This window comes from Sus scrofa, chromosome 14, assembly GCF_054392235.1.
Source record: "Sus scrofa isolate SSC_HxYL_T2T_F1_AM1 chromosome 14, Sscrofa_HxYL_maternal_Yorkshire_Landrace_v2.0, whole genome shotgun sequence".
Taxonomy (NCBI): domain Eukaryota; kingdom Metazoa; phylum Chordata; class Mammalia; order Artiodactyla; family Suidae; genus Sus; species Sus scrofa.
In genome coordinates this window covers 81,585,945-81,601,392 of record NC_139396.1, presented here as the reverse complement: position 1 = coordinate 81,601,392, position 15,448 = coordinate 81,585,945, and the positions used below count along the sequence as shown (strand labels likewise).

General features: G+C 51.7%; 1 protein-coding gene across 9 annotated transcripts in view; it reads right to left on the bottom strand.

Moving 5' to 3' along the window:
- Positions 1–258: 258 nt before the first annotated feature.
- Positions 259–15,448, bottom strand: part of C14H1orf198 (chromosome 14 C1orf198 homolog) — a 37,101-nt gene continuing 21,911 nt past the window's right edge. For 3 of the 9 annotated variants that reach the window (XM_001927098.6, XM_084996911.1, XM_084996912.1), the window contains exons 3-4: positions 8,804–9,343; positions 259–3,856 (exon numbers count right to left, since the gene is read on the bottom strand). In XM_001927098.6, coding sequence (XP_001927133.2) covers positions 3,800–3,856; positions 8,804–9,343 — 597 coding nt within the window. In that variant the 3' untranslated portion in view covers positions 259–3,799. Of the gene's footprint in view, positions 4,321–6,098; positions 9,344–15,448 lie in introns of all 9 variants that reach the window. The other 6 variants (XR_014827901.1, XR_014827902.1, XR_014827903.1 and 3 more) reach the window with 6 other exon arrangements.

Sequence of the window (15,448 nt, the reverse complement as noted above, 5' to 3'; positions counted from 1 at the left end):
TAAACTGAGCTACAGCTGCAGGTCTACACCACTGCCACAGCAACGCAGGTTCTGAGCCATATCTGCGAACTATACCACAGCTCACGGCAATACTGGATTCCTAACCCACTGATCGGGGCCAGGGATTGAACGTGCATCCTCATGAATACCAGTCAGGTACTTAGCCTGCTGAGCCACAATGGAAACTCCTTTTATTCCCCTCTGCGTGTGACAGCAGTCATCCTGACTCCAGGAGAGGTCCCAAACTGACACACGGAGCAAATTTTAAATGGCTTTATTAAAGGCTGTTAATATAAAATACAACTGAGTTACAAGTAGTCAGTAAGAATTTCTTGTTTTTGAAAACATGTATCAAAGAGAGGGTGGCTGCCTTGACACCCACGCGGGTGCAGCAGGGGGCTGGGGGAGAGGGGTGCTACAAGCCGCTGTCCCCAGAGTGGGCAGCACTCCCAAATCCAGGGTGCAGGGGAAGAGGGACCCCCAGGAGAAAGACTCTGAGACTTGTTTCTAACTTCCTGGTGCAGACTTTGCAAATTACAGTCGCCCAAAGACACTGAATCCTTGATCTGAACCTCAGGGACAGACGACAGGGTGGCCAGGGAGGTAGGGTCCAAAATCACCTTCAGGGTTCAGCTGGAAAGTGTGTATTTTTAAAGTAATAAACAATAACTTCTGGTTTTAGAAACGCCAGCCTGATACATGAACAAATAGAGGGCAAACATAGGAGCTTAATTTTTCCTAACTCGGACACACCGAACATAGACTCCCAGGAAGACGGTGAAAGAACATCTTTCCCTGGACTGTGCAGGGGGAGGAGGAAGATCTGCGGGTCAGGAGGGATGGGAGACCCACGAGCATGGGTTCTCCAGGCCTTCACCTCCCTCCCAGCCTCATTATTTCTGAAAGCAGAACAAAGCCACCCAGCCTTAGAACTCTATCTGGGATTTCCCAAGTCTAGATTTTACATTTAATCTCAGGAGGCTGAAACTTTTGTTTGTTTGTTTTGTTTTTTAGGGCTGCACCCACGGCACATGGAGGTTCCCAGGCTAGGGGTCAAATCAGAGCTACAGCAATGCCAGATCCTTAACCCACTGAGCGAGGCCAGGAATCGAACCTGCCACCTCATGGTCCCTAGTTGGATTCATTTCTGCTGCACCACGATGGGAACTCCTCTTTATGAAACTTTAAACACTGTCACAGATGACTAAACACCGCTGGGGACCAGACCCCAGATGGTATAAAGGAAGCAGGAGCTTTTAATAATCCCTGTGCCCCCTCAGCTCCTGGGAGAACTTGAAGGGAACACTGGGCTTTACAAAAAAGTGGAAAAGAAATTAGAGTCACCTCCCCAAAGATCAGGAACATCGCCTTGAGCTAATTGTCCCAGGATGTAGATCTTCCTTCCCTGCTACACCAACACCAAGGGACACAAGCTCACTTCTGGACACCTCTTCTCTGAAGGGGACCCTGCTTTCATTCATGGGTTCAGGCACTGCCCTGGAAGTTGGAAGTGGAGCTAGGTGGCGCCTGGCTCTGAGGCTCAGTGGCTGACCTGCGGGGCTGGCACCTGGCTGTGTGATTCCAGCTAGGGTTTGTAGGCCTGTTTTTCCCTCTCTACCATGCTAGGGATCTTCTTTCCCTTGAACATTTCTTTTTTTCTTTTTTTTTTTTTTTGCTTTTTAGGGCCGCACCCGCAGCTTATGGAGGTTCCTAGGCTAGGGATCAAATCGGAGCTGTTGCTGCCAGCCTACACCACAGCTAGAGCAACACGGGATCCGAGCCAAGTCTGTGACCTACACCACAGCTCACGGCAATGCTGGATTCTTAACCCACTGAGTGAGGCCAGGGATGGAACCCGCAACCTCATGGTTCCTAGTCAGATTCATTTCCACTGCACCATGAAGGGAACTCCTATTTTTTCTTTATTTTTAATGGTTTTAATTTTTTTAAATTTTATTATAGTTATTTTACAATGTTCTGTCAACTTCTGCTATACAGCAAAGTGACCAAGTATTTCTTTTTTTCTTTTTGGCCACGCCTGAGGCATGCAGGAATTCCCAGGCCAGGGATCAGACCCACACCACAGCAGCTACCTAAGCCAAAGTGGTGACAACACTGGACCCTTAACCCACTGAACCACTAGGGAACTCCCTCCCTTGACTATTTCAACTATACTTAAACGGTACTTAAAGAACATGTATTTGCCACCACAGAGTCAGCTAACAAAGGAGGAAGGTCAAATCCAAGACCCCCAGGGCCCAAAAGAGGTTTAGGGATATAATGCAATGGGCAGAAACCAACCCAAAAGTTGGCCGGCCACAGCTTTGGCAGAAACTTTGCTGGAAAAGAACAAGTTGTTGTCTGCTCTACCTTGGAGCCAGATAAAATATTCTCGAAATCATTTCAGAAGGTCCTATGAAACCGAAAGGCTTTTTAAAAAGACACACTTTGATACTGAAATCGGGAGCTCACTGGCAGGCCTCGCAGGGATTAAGGCGTCAGGTGAGGAGAACACAGTGAGAGGCAATGCGGAGACCACGCTTGGCAGGCCCTGCAGGCTCACGCCACTCGGGGGCCACTGGGCAGGGGCTCCCCTACCGCCCTACCCAACCCTGTCTGGGTTGGGGGCCACCTTGCCCCCCTGGGCAGCCTTGGAGCTGCCCCACCCCCTTCCCCAGCAGCAGGGACCACAGTGGGCAGCACAGAGTCCGGCTTCAGGAGATGCTGTTGCCATGACCACGACGGTCTCCAGGGAGCGCTGCTCAGGCCGTAGAGAAACTCGGGCTCCTCCACTTCTGCTGGTGGTCAGGGCTGGGGGAGTGTCCATTGTGACGCAGTCTGACCAGTTCTTGGATGAAGGATATCCCAGGCCCCTGCCAGCCTCACACTGGCAGGTTCTAACACTACTAATCAGAGCAGCCCGGCTCGCCAGCAACGTCTGCCATCTGGCCTGACTCCTGCAGATGCCTAGGACAGGAAACACCCCCACAGGCCCCAGACGTAGCAAAGAACTTCCAATGGGACACTGGTACAAAACCCGAGGAAAGCCGTAGCCCTACAACTGCTAAACCTAGATACAAAATAACGTAAAATTAATACAAAACTTAAACATGCAACTCTTCTTTAACAATGACCTATAGGTTGAGTAAGTATCATGGCAGCTTAAAGACACCTCTGCCATGTGCCCACAGTCTGTTTCCTGGAAACGATGAGAGGGTGAAGGGTGGCCAACGTGATGCAGGAAGTGTGGCTTCAGCAAGGAGAGCCTGGACAGCCGGGAGCGTCCGGTGAGGATTCGTGGGACAGACCTCCCAGTGGCCACAGCCAGTGCGCTGATGCCATTATTGCTAAGGAGGTCACCAAGAGTCACCCATCGAAGGAAGCCCCACACATTTTTTTTTAAGGGGAGAGGATAAAGGAGAGGAGATGGAAAACACTTTATACTTTTGGTGACACAGTTGAGAAAGCTCATTCTCTGCGGAGGGGCATATTGAGTGGGGCAGGAATGGAAGTTTTATTTACCAGGTGTACTGAATTCCTAAGAGGAATTAAAAATTCCAAGTGTAAAACTTCTGTTATCAAATCATTGAAAAGAGCACAGATATCTGGTCTTACCAAAAAGGGAAAAAATCTGGAAACCCGGACGAGGCAATATTTACCAGTTTCCCAATGAGTAAGAAAAGAGTGCACAGAAACCAGGAAAAGCCGCAGGGGAACGCTGCCCTCTTTCTCCTCCTTTGCCACCCCACTTTGGAAAACGTTTGGGGGTTCTTGCTTTGTTTGTTTTGTCGAACACATTTTACCAGTTGTCCAGAAAATCAAATCCCGTCTTCAAGATGACATTACTTGAGCTGACCTGTAGAAGGGACAAAAACACCAAAGTAAGGCATTTGGCTTTTTTAAAGTTACGCATAATCTAAAAACAGCATCTCATTTAAAATGACCCAAATGAAAGAGCCTGCTTCCAGCTCAGAGACTCCCTGACCTCAATTTGCCTCAGTGCTGAGAACCGGAAAATTAAATAAAGTTCGATGCAAAAGCCGCACTCTGCCAGGACCCAACACATACCCTCTCTGTCCCCAGGCAGGTCTGAAGGCGCTCTATGGGCCCTACCCAAGAGAAAAGGAGAAAAATCTATTTTTTCCTTTTTTTTTGTCTTTTGTCTTTTGAGGGCTGCACCTGCGGCACATGGAGGTTCCCAGGCTAGGGGTAGAATCGGAGCTGTAGCCACCGGCCTACGCCAGAGCCACAGCAACTTGGGATCCGAGCCAGGTCTGCGACCTACACCACAGCTCACGGCAATGCCAGATCCTTGGCCCACTGAGTGAGGCCAGGGATCAAACCTGCAATCTCATGGTTCCTAGTCGGATTCGTTTCCGCTGTGCCATGACGGGAACTCCTATTTTTTCCATTTTTGAAGGACGGGCATGTTTAAACTCAGTCACGGTAGAGTAAGAGAACAAGTGCAAAGGCAGACTTTCTAATAACATGAAACACACACACTGAACAGAACAAAAATCAATAAGCTGCCAAGTTGAGAGAATGAAAAATACAGATGAAGGATGTAAAGCTTATTTCCTTCTGATGATGTGGAAGGTTCTGGAGTGATTTCCTCTAACCGAGGAAAACATTCTTGAGCTCACGGATGGCCTGTTCCCAGGACAGGGGGTTGGTTTAAAGGGCCCTCTGTACGCAAAGGCCACAGATTCAGACACATCTCCACAGGCTTCACCAGCCACCGCTCCTGACACAAGCACACGTACAGCTGGTGGCTCAGCCGTCCCGAGCAAGGGAGCCCTGACGCCTCGCCCTCCACACGCTGACAAACAGAAGATGCTGATGCAGAGGAGACAGCAGGCCAGGGGCTAAGCAGCTCCCCTCCAGGTGGGTCTCGGGCCCAGGTTTGCTGTCTCTCGGACTGATGCAGAGGGAGCCAGATCTTGAAAAGCCAAAGGAGTTCAGGCAAGTGTTCCTTTGGCTGGCTTCCTACCAGTGTCTTACATTCGGCAGCATCTCACTCTGTGCTTTGCACTCAGAAATCTGTTCTTTCAAAGGATTTCAGGTGCTGTGCCCTACTCTCCACCACACCCCCTTGTAAGCACTTTCCCGCGTCTCTTTACAGTTAAGAGGCTCACATATCTGACATCAGTGCTTCCTCCAGGAGAAGATCTCACTGCAGAGCATCGCAGAGAGAGTGCTGGACAGGGACGGGGCGAGCTGAGTGTGGCTGAGAAGGAAGCGCTGTGCAGGAAGAGCAGAGGCACGAAGCATAGGGAGGAGGCCGGCAGCAAGCAGGGAGGGAGGGGCCCAAGGTGCTGGCCTAAGATGGTGGGGGACCCTAAGGGGGTGGCTGCTGGAAAGTCAGTGTAGAGCTGATGGAAGGACTTTTACCCAGCTCCCCTTCTTTAGGAGGACAAGTGACCAGGTCATCTGCACACCCTGGGAACCCTGATCCAGGAAACACCCAGAGCTCAACCATAAAACCAAACAACCAATGCTCAACAACAAAACCCACAACCGATTAAAACTCCAGGCAAAAGGAGTTCTTGCTGTGGCACAATGGGATTGGAGGTGTCTCTGCAGTACCAGGATGCAGGTTCGATCCCCAGCCTGGCACAGTGAGTTAAAGGACCTGGTGATGCCACCGCTGTGGCGTAGGTCAAAACAGTGGCTCGGATTTGATCTCTGGCCTGGGAACTCCATATGCCACCACGGGGTAGTGAAAAGAAACAAACAAACAAAAAACTGGGTAAGGGATCTGAATAGACAAGGAGATACACAAATGGCCAGAAAGCAAACAAAGAGATACTCAACATCACCAATCATTAGAGGTATGCAAATCAAACCAAAATGCCAGATACCATCTCACACCATTAGGATGGCTGCTGTCAAAAAGGAAAAGTGGGGAGTTCCCATCATGGTGCAGCGGAAACAAATCCGATTAGGAACCATGAGGTTGCAGGTTCCATCCCTAGCCTCGCTCAGTGGGTTAAGGATCCAGCATTGCTGTGAGCTGTGGTGTAGGCCGGTGGCTGTAGCTCCAATTAGACCCCTAGCCTGGGAACCTCCATATGCCGCAAGTACGGCCCTAAAAAGACAAAAGATTAAAAAAAAAAGGAAAAGTGTTGGTGAGGGTATGGAGAGACCAGAACCCCTGTGCACTGTTGCTGGGAATATAAAACAATACAGCCATTACTGGAAAACAGCATGGCAGTTCCCCCCAAATTAAATGATCTAGCCATTCTTCTTCTGGGCATAGACCCAAAAGAATCTGAAAGCAGGGATTCATACAGATATTCGTATACCCAAGTTCACAGTGGTGTTATTCACAACAGTCCAAGAAAGAGAAAGACAAATACCATATGATATCACTTATATTTGAAATCTAATATACGGCACAAATGAACCTTTTCACAGAAAAGAAAATCATGGACTTGGAGAACAGTCTTGTGGTTGCCAAGGGGGATGGACTGGGAATTTGGGGTTAATAGATGCAAACTATTGCTTTCGGAATGGATAGGCAATGAGATCCTGCTGTATAGCCCTGGGAACTACATCTAGTCACTTATGATGGAGCATGATAATGTGAGAAAAAGGATGTATACATGTATGTGTCACTGGGTCACCTTGCTGTACAGTAGAAAATGGACAGAACACTGTAAACCAGCTATAATGGAAAAAATAAAAATCATTATTAAAAATTTTTAAAAAAACAAATAAATGAATAAATAAAAATAAATATTTAAAGGAAAAACAACAACAACAGTTCAGTGCCCACTGGATAAACCAAATGGTCAATACACATGGCACACTGTTCAGCCTTGAAAAGGAAGGAGATTCTGATACCTGCTACAACATGGATGAAACTTGAGGACATCATGTTACATAAATTAAACCAGTCACAAAGAGACAAATACTGTCTGATTCCATTTACATGAGGTCCCCAGAGAAGTCGAATCCATAGTGACAAAAGGGAGACTGGTGGTTGCCAGGGGCTGGGGGAAGGTGACGTTCACAGGGGAGAGAGTTTGAATTCCAGACTCAAGAGTTGTGTGGTTGGGTGGTCGTGATGCTGGCACAACATCGTGAATGTAACTAATGCCACAGTGGTATGTTTTACGTTGTACATATTTAATGATAACTGTAAAATCTTTTCAGTATATGTTGTTTAAAAAAAAAAAAAAAAAAAGGAAGGTAGCCAAGGTGTCCGGATGATGGTAACATGGAGAAAGCCACCGAGGTGCACACAGAGGTGCTGTCGACAGGAAATCTCCCCCGGCTCCGAAATCCAGACTCAAACTTACAGAAGGGACACTGGCTGGCTGGCAGCTCCCGAAAAAAAGGCCTGTGACAGCCCTGGGTGCAGAGCCTGGGCTGCTCTGAAAGCAGCAGCGCATGCAGGCTGCAGGAGAGAGAGTTTAAAAGTGAGACCCTGCTCATCACAGCGTGGCTCCTGGGGGGCAGGGTGGGGTGGGGAGGGGCTCTGTTACCCCCTTGGGCCGCCCTGACCCCAGCAGGTGATCTGACCCACCCAGGAAGCTCTGAGGGCCAGAAGCAGCCACGCTCTGGGAAGTGCTGTTTATCTCCAAGTCAGACGGGTCAGGGAGCCTCGTCCACAACCTCACCCGGGCACATGGGCAGGCCATGCACTGTCTCCCCCAGAAACGCTTCTCAGACGTGGCTCATCCAAGGCACTGCTTTGTTCATCATAAAACGTCTCAAAACCACAGCCTCCCTCTAAAGTGCCACTACTTGTTTCCTTATTTATGTTGGTTTTGGGTAGGTCTCCAACAATGGCTCCGTTTAAAGTCACAGCCAAACATCCTTTCTTCTCTGAATTTCTCAAGCAACACAGACCAGCTGCTAAAGACAACGGTTGGTGCTCTACAAAAACGGGGAAACACAGTTCCCACTCTGGCTCAGTGGTAATGAACCCGACTAATATCCATGAGGTTGCAGGTTCAATCTCTGGCCTCGCTCAGTGGGTTAAGGATCCAGTGTTGCAGGGAGTTGTGGTGCAGGTCGCAAGACGCGGCTCGGGTCTTGCGTTGTTGTGGCTGTGGCATAGGCCTGGCAGCTGAAGCTCCAATTCAGCTGCCCCCGGGGAATTTCCATGTGCTGCAGGTGTGGCCCTAAAAAGAAGAAAAAAAAAAAAGGCAGAAACAGGCAGAAGCCACTCAAGATGTCTCTTCTCTCTAAGAGCCTGTCCTTCATGACAAGGACACGCTGAGCCTTGGCTGGTGAACCTCTCAGATCTTTCTTCTGTTTCTCTCCCAACCCCACATAGAAGTTCTTTCCTTAGGACTCCTCCTTGGACACCATGTCCTGCTCAGAAATGAGGCCCCTGAGGTCCCTGAATATAGACCTTCCTAGAGGAGGCCTGGAAGTGCCGCCCATGTCCCCCACATCCCCTCAGGACAGCTACAGTCCCTTCCTCGCCTGTGCCACAGCCCAGCCACCCAGGCCCCTGCGTGGAGCCAGCATCCAAATCCTGCTTTTCTGCCACATCCCCTCGAGACCCCCCCACCTGCCCTCACACCCTGGGCAGGGCCTGGGCATCAGGGACATCCCCCCCCCGAAACCGTAATAGACAAAGGAGTCATGGCACCAAGACGGACTCAGAGAACGCATGTGTCTTTTGGTGACCAAGCCTCGTGACAATCTGCCAGCCCTGAACCCAAAGCCCTCCAGGGGACTGCAGGTGAGTAGAAGAAAGCATGAGTGTCAGTGGCTCACCGGCCCGAAGAGGCAGCCCCGGTCACTCCTGCAGGGAGGGGCCCCCGGCCAGAAGCGAGGCACCCACCTGAACAGGCACAGGTTCCGAGAACAGTGTGTCCTCTGCGTCCTCCAAGGCCTCCGGGCCGGCGGAGGCAGAAGGCAGCTTTCCCCTGGGCTCGGCCTCGCTGGGAGGGCTGGTGCAGGCCTGGGCGGGCTGGGGCCTCTCGCGCTCCATGCTGAGGCTGGGAAGGACCCACTGCTCCTGGCGGAGGCTGCTGGATTTTTCCTCCTTGGCCTCCCTGGCCTTCAGGGCGGGCTCCTGTCGGTAACAAGCAGGCAGGACCTTCTCCCCCTTCTCGATGGACTTGATCTGGCTGGGGGTCAGGGACTGGAAGTCAGCCTCAGGGCCCTCCCCACGAGACCGCTCCGCGTTGATCTTCCAGAAGGACGCTTCCTCTTCCTTCCGAGCTGGACCCAGGGCATCCAGGCTGGAGGACTTGCTGCCCTGGGAGGGTCGGAGGGCCTGGGACCCCTGGGGAGCTTTGGATGGTGGCCTGGGCTCGCTGGCAGTGCTGCAGCCAGGCTCTTGGATGGATAAGGAAGAGATGCTGAACTCCATCTGACTCTGGGGGACACAGGGAGGGGAGGAAAGAGAACAACACATCAGCCAATGGAACAGGTGCCCCGGCTCAGACATGTCCCCCCAGAGCGACGGTGCTGCCTATGGTCCACTTGTTGGAACTGCCTCTCTGTGCCCAGTGCTTATTTTCAGCATCACATCCCTGACACATGCAGAAGCTTTGAGGGCAAAGCCTGGTCACACTGGATGCTGCAAACAACTCACTCCTGAATCTGATGGACAATGAAAGCCTCTGCTTGGTGAGTTGTTCACCCTCCTGTGTCTCCAAGAGGGACCCCAGTGCCTTCCTGCGGAGGGTGATCACCAGCCCCCTGCCGGTGTGATGAGGAAGGGCGCATAGTCCACATAACAGCACTGCATGAGGGTCAAAACCCAGAGCCCCGTCCCCACCTCCTGGGCCGCTTCCCTACTGAACTACAGGAGCTGGCAAGAGTGAGAGAAAACCAACAGTCAGACCCTACTTTCTGGACTAAACCCAGAGAGTGCAGGGCAGGCCTGCGTGCAGCTACAAAGACTTGCCCCTCTACCCCGCCCCACACGCTGCCTTCACACCTGCTACAGGCTGCATGTTTCTGCGCTGCCACGGGCTCCGTGTTCGAGCATTGCTACAGAGTGCGTGTCCGCCTGCCCCATTCGTATGTTGAAGGCCTAACTCCCCAGAGACAGCAGGTGGAGGGAGGCCCTTGGGAGCTTTAGGTGGGGTCTTGAGGGTGGGGCCCCCACAACAGAATGGGTGCCCTTAGGAAGACACAGACACTCTCTCTGCCTCGTGAGGACACAGCAGGAAGGGGGGGGTCTCACCAGGACCTATGATCACCTGGCACCGTGACCTCGGTCCAGCCCCAGAGTGGTGAGAAGAAGCACATGTGTGTTGTTTAGGCCCCTGTCTGTGTCCATCACAGCCGCCCAGCTGACAAGACTGAATGTCCCCCTCCTGTGCTCTCCTCCACACTGCCCTGCGGCTCTCATGGGTCCTGGCCATTAGGTGGGGACCCTCCCGAGGACAGGGCAAGGTCTGCACCCCGCGTGCAAGCCCCCCAGAAACACTGTCCTTAATCCGATGCCACCACCTCTCAAAGCAGGAGGGCTGAGCTGTTCTGGCCCATGAACCCCGGAGTGGAAACCTAAACCCCTCTTTACAGCAGAGCTCCCCGGAGGGCGCTGACCCCCAAGCCTTGCAGAGCGAGCGATCTGCTGCCCTAGCCATTTCAGGTTGTGTTTAGTTTGGTTTTCTTTTAGGGCCGTACCCGCAGCACACAGAAGCTCCCAGGCTAGTGATTGAATTGGAGCTTCAGCCGCCAGCCTACAAGACAGCCACAACACAGGATCCAAGCCTCGTCTTCAACCCACACCACAGCTCAATCTACACCACAGCTTAACCCACCAAGGGAGGCCAGGGATGGAACCCACATCCTCAAGGATCCTAGTCAGGTTTGTTTCTTCTGAGCCACAAAGGGAACTCCACCCCAGCCATTTCTAAAATCAGCCTGCAATGCGCTGCTCATCCCTGCCACGTCCAATCCCTCATACACCCCCTTCTTCCTTTCTTTTCTTTTCTTTTCTTTTTTTTTTTTTTTCTTTTTTTAATTTTATGGCCATACCCATGGCATATGGAAGTTCCAGGGCCAGGGATTAAATCTGAGCCACAGTTGTGACCTATATCTATCCTTTAACCCACTGTGCTGGGCCATGGATCAAACCCGTACCTCAGCAGCCACCTGAGCAGCTACAGAGACAACGCCAGATCCTTAACCCACTGCACCACAGTGAGAACTCCTTCTTAAGATAAAAATACTAAAACTGTAATACGGAAAGTTTGGGAATAAGAAAAAAAATCATAACCCTCCCCTCTTCCCATAATGACCATTACTTTTTATATTTTCATGTAATCTTTTTCAGATACATATTTTTGAAGCTGCAGTTCTGTTACGCATATAATCTTGGGTATTGTTTTTTCACTTAATCAGAAGCATCATCCATGGTGTTATGTGGTCTTTGTATCATTATCTGTTTATTTTTGGCCAAGTCCTAGGCATGTGGAAATTGCTGGGCCAGGGATCGAACCCGAGCCACAGTAATAACAACACTGGATCCTTAACTGCTAAGCCACCAGGAAACTCCTATAATCATTATTTTTAATGGGCATGAGACATCTCACCGAATGGCTGTCACGCCAACCACCTTCCCATTTTCTTATTATTGGACAATTTGCTACTTCTAATTTTTGATGTTGTAATTTAAGTTGCCACGAACATCTTCTGCATACAGCTCTTCCCCATTTGGAGTTAATTTCCCCAGACAGATTTCCAGAAGTGACATTCCAAACCACAAAAGGTTTAAACCTTTCTTTTAGAGTTTTAGGTGAAGGCTACCAAATTTGTTTCCCAGGGGCTGCCCCAATTTCTTACCTTTCCTTCCTTTATTTATTTATTTTTTTTCTTTTTAGGGTTGCACCCACAGCACATGGAAGTTCCTGGGCCAAGGGTCAAATCAGAGCTGCAGCTGCCACAGCCACAGCAACGCAGGACCCGAGCTACGTTTGTGACCTACACCACAGCTCATGGCAATGCTGGATCCTTAACCCACTGATTGAGGCCAGGGACCAAACCCGCATCCTCATGGAAACTAGTTGGGTTCTTAACCTGCTAAGCCACAATGAGAACTCCTGCCCCAATTTCTAATGCCACCAACTAGACATCAGAGTAGTACTGCAGTCACTGAGTGTAATTTAAAACTGTGCTAAAGTGGCTCTCTATTACTCTGATGCAATACGTCTCCACTTAACGATGGGTGATTCTGGTCTTCTAATGTTTACAAAAAAATGCTCTCCCAGGGCCCTCCAACATGTTTGTCAGGAGGCCTGAACAGTCTCCTTGGCTGAGACTTCTCCTAAACACCCAGATTCCCCCCCTTTTTTCGGCTGTGCCAAAAGAAGGCAGGGTAACAGTGCTGGCAAATATCAGAAATGAAACACAGTGATACGTGTGCAAGAAGTGAGACTTTGACACGTTTTTGACGAATGAATGACTCCCAGCCAGTAAACTTCAGCATGCCCTATTACACTATCTTCCACAACTTTTTTTTTCCCTTGGTCTGTGCCTGCAGATCAAACCCACGCCCCAGGAGTGACCAAAGCCACAGCAGTGACAATTCTGGATCCTTAACCCACTGAGCCACCAGGGAGCTCCCAAAATGCAGATTCTGATGGCCAGAGGTTTCTCCCAAGATGATGAGGCCACGAGGACTCCAGCTCCAAACACAAGCACAAGCTGCCTTGAAGCTCGGGCTGATAGGAAATAAATCCCAAGAACACCCATCCAAGCTCTGGCTCTGTGCGGTGCCAGGGCTCAGAACAAAGGCAGACTCTGGGAGTCTGTGCACCAGGCAGTTTTCCTTTGTTGGGTTTTTCTTGTTTTTGTTTTGTTTTGTTTTGTTTTAAGTTCCATTCTACAAATAAGAAAATGAAGGTTTGGAACAAATGAATGAACTGTCCTAGGTCACTGGTCTATGAGGAGACCGCGTGCTGGGATTTCAACCTGGAGCGAGGGACCCTGAGGCCCGCAGCTGTGCTGGGCATCATGCCATGTACAGAGGCCAGCGGCCACCAGGGGCGATGCCTGTGGCAACACCAGAGACCCCTGGATGAGGCAGGATTTCTGCATGTCAATCATCTAATCTGATTTTTAAAGTGCTGTTTCTGAGTGCACCGTTCTCAATCCTCTGCATAGTCCCAAATCCCACAGAGAAAACGGGGAGATGGGCACAGAGAAGATGGGTTCTTTAAAGAAGTGAAGTGCCCAAAATAGCTGGGAGGTGGGGACCAAGACTGGGAACAGAGCTGATGCTGATCTGGAAATTGTACAGTAAGGAAGCCACTTAAAACTGAGCAGTTCCTCAAACCCCAGGCCATCAGGATCAGTCCTTTCTCCAGTGGAGAGAAGCCTCTGGAAGGATGGGCTGAACATGTGTCTACATGGAGGGCACTGGGCTGCCCCAGGGATGCTGGGGAGGAGGCAGTGACTGGTGCCAGGACTGCTCCAGGCCCTTGGGCGGGCCACCCAAGCACCACTGAGCTGGATGTGACAACCTGCCACAGCACCGCCGAGGCAGAGGACCTCTGTCCTGCCTGGAGCTCATCTCACTCAGCTCCCAAACCTCGCTCGGATGGGGCCCAGGCTGGGGGTCAAGGGGTTGTCCAGGGATATCTTCTGCTTGGGCTCTCCAGCTGCACAGGTGCCCATGCACAGCACCCGGACACTGAAAAGTGGCTCCTGGTCACTTCCACAGACGTGTGGGTCACACATAGGTGGCTCCCACACTGCAGCTCCCTCTGTGCTTCAGAGGAGGCTTTGGGGCCCTTTGCTCCGTGACCCCACCCTCCCCCAGACCCGCTCTGCCTGCCGCCCCTGTCCACTCTAGAGGCACCTGCTCATGGGCCCAAGGCTATGGTCACCTTCTTCCCCGAAACCATTCCTCTCAGTAAAGGCACATTACCCAACAACGACGGGACACGAACCCCAGGAACTTTCTTTCTCTGGGACAAACCGAGTAACGACCCTGCTTACTTTGCGGGATTCTTGTTTCAGAACTGGGCCTGGCACTTAGTAAGCACTCAGGAAATGTGGGGTGAGGCAGCTAACTCTGGGCGGGGGGAGGGTATCGACAGTATTCCCAGTGGGCCCCCTCTGCGGGGTGCCCCCCCACCACCATCCTTGGTCCCCAGGCCGGCGTACCTATGGCTGGGACATGAGGCAGCATCTGCGCCCAGCAGTGAGTGTGGCCCAGAGCCCCCATCCCGGCCCAGGGTCCGCTCCCCACAGGGATGTGGTGCTTCCCATGGACCCCCTGAGCCTGCGCCTCCCAAGGGGGCTCTGACACCCCCTGCACCCCTGAAGACCCAACGCAGGAGGTGCTGGGAGGGGGCTCTGACACTGGAGCAGATAGGTAAGCAGGGGGCCAGCCCTGCCTCGGGGCCACAAGGCTGGCAGGGGGCTGCCTCTGGAGCTGTGATGGATGCTGCAAAGTCCGGAAGGCCCAATACCATTTTCTAATTTTTGGAAAAAGCCAGTTTTCCAGGTGTGGAGGAGCAGCCCATGGGTCAGAGTCCCCAGCTTGCAGCGCTGAGCTCGGGCAGGAAGTTGGGGATGGGGGTTCAACTCCCGGGTCTCACAGAAGGCAGCTGAGATGGGGGTTGCAGGACACAGGAAGCCCTCTCCCCTTGAGGTGATGCCACCGGCCCCTCCCCAAACATCCCAGGAGCTGGCTGGAGCCCCAGGGCGATGCGTCCAAGGGGGTCTGGTCCAGCCAGCCAGACCTGGGCGTCCACTGGCCCACGTGGGGAACTGGGTCTCAGCTGGCCATGTCCGTTCTAAAAACAGAAAGACCACAACTGAGCCCAGTGTCTATTTTTACATCCCACTCACTGGAGAGGAATGTGTAATATTTCTGTAAAGGGGGGCGCAGGCAGCCAAAACTAACTGTTTGGCTTGGCAGCCTCTGGCAGATCTAAATTGTTGAGACAAAGACTGCAGAAACAATGTCAAAAACGATCATAGTTTACTGGAGCACATCCTAATAAATTCACAAACCATTTAACATTTTCTCCTCTCCTCCCCCTCCCAAGAAGGAAGAGGAAGAAGAATCACACAATTAGTCGAAAGGCAACCTGGGGAGGAAGAGACAGCCCGGCCAGTGAGACTGTGGGTGTGAGACCTTCCAGGAGGGGGTCAGGGGGGGAGAGCTGGGGGACCACCCGCCCAAACACAAGGGGCTAAATGAGACACTCCTGTTCTCGCCAGGGAAGCAGGCAGCCAAAGCACCGTCCACTCGGGTCCACAGTGCCCAGGTGTCGGGCCCCATGGCAAAGGGAGCCTGGGGAAAACCCGACACCCAACGTGGTCGGGGGTGGGGGGTGAGTTTCAAGGAGCCAGAGCTATGAGGCCAAGGGACACTGCCTCTGCTCCCCGACCCCCCGGGCTCATCATCTCACAGGGATGAGATGCACCAACAAAGAACAAACACCAGCAATGCTAAGTGTGTCCACCCAGCATCTCAGAGGAAGATGGAAGGGGTGACACAGGCGGCCCTGGG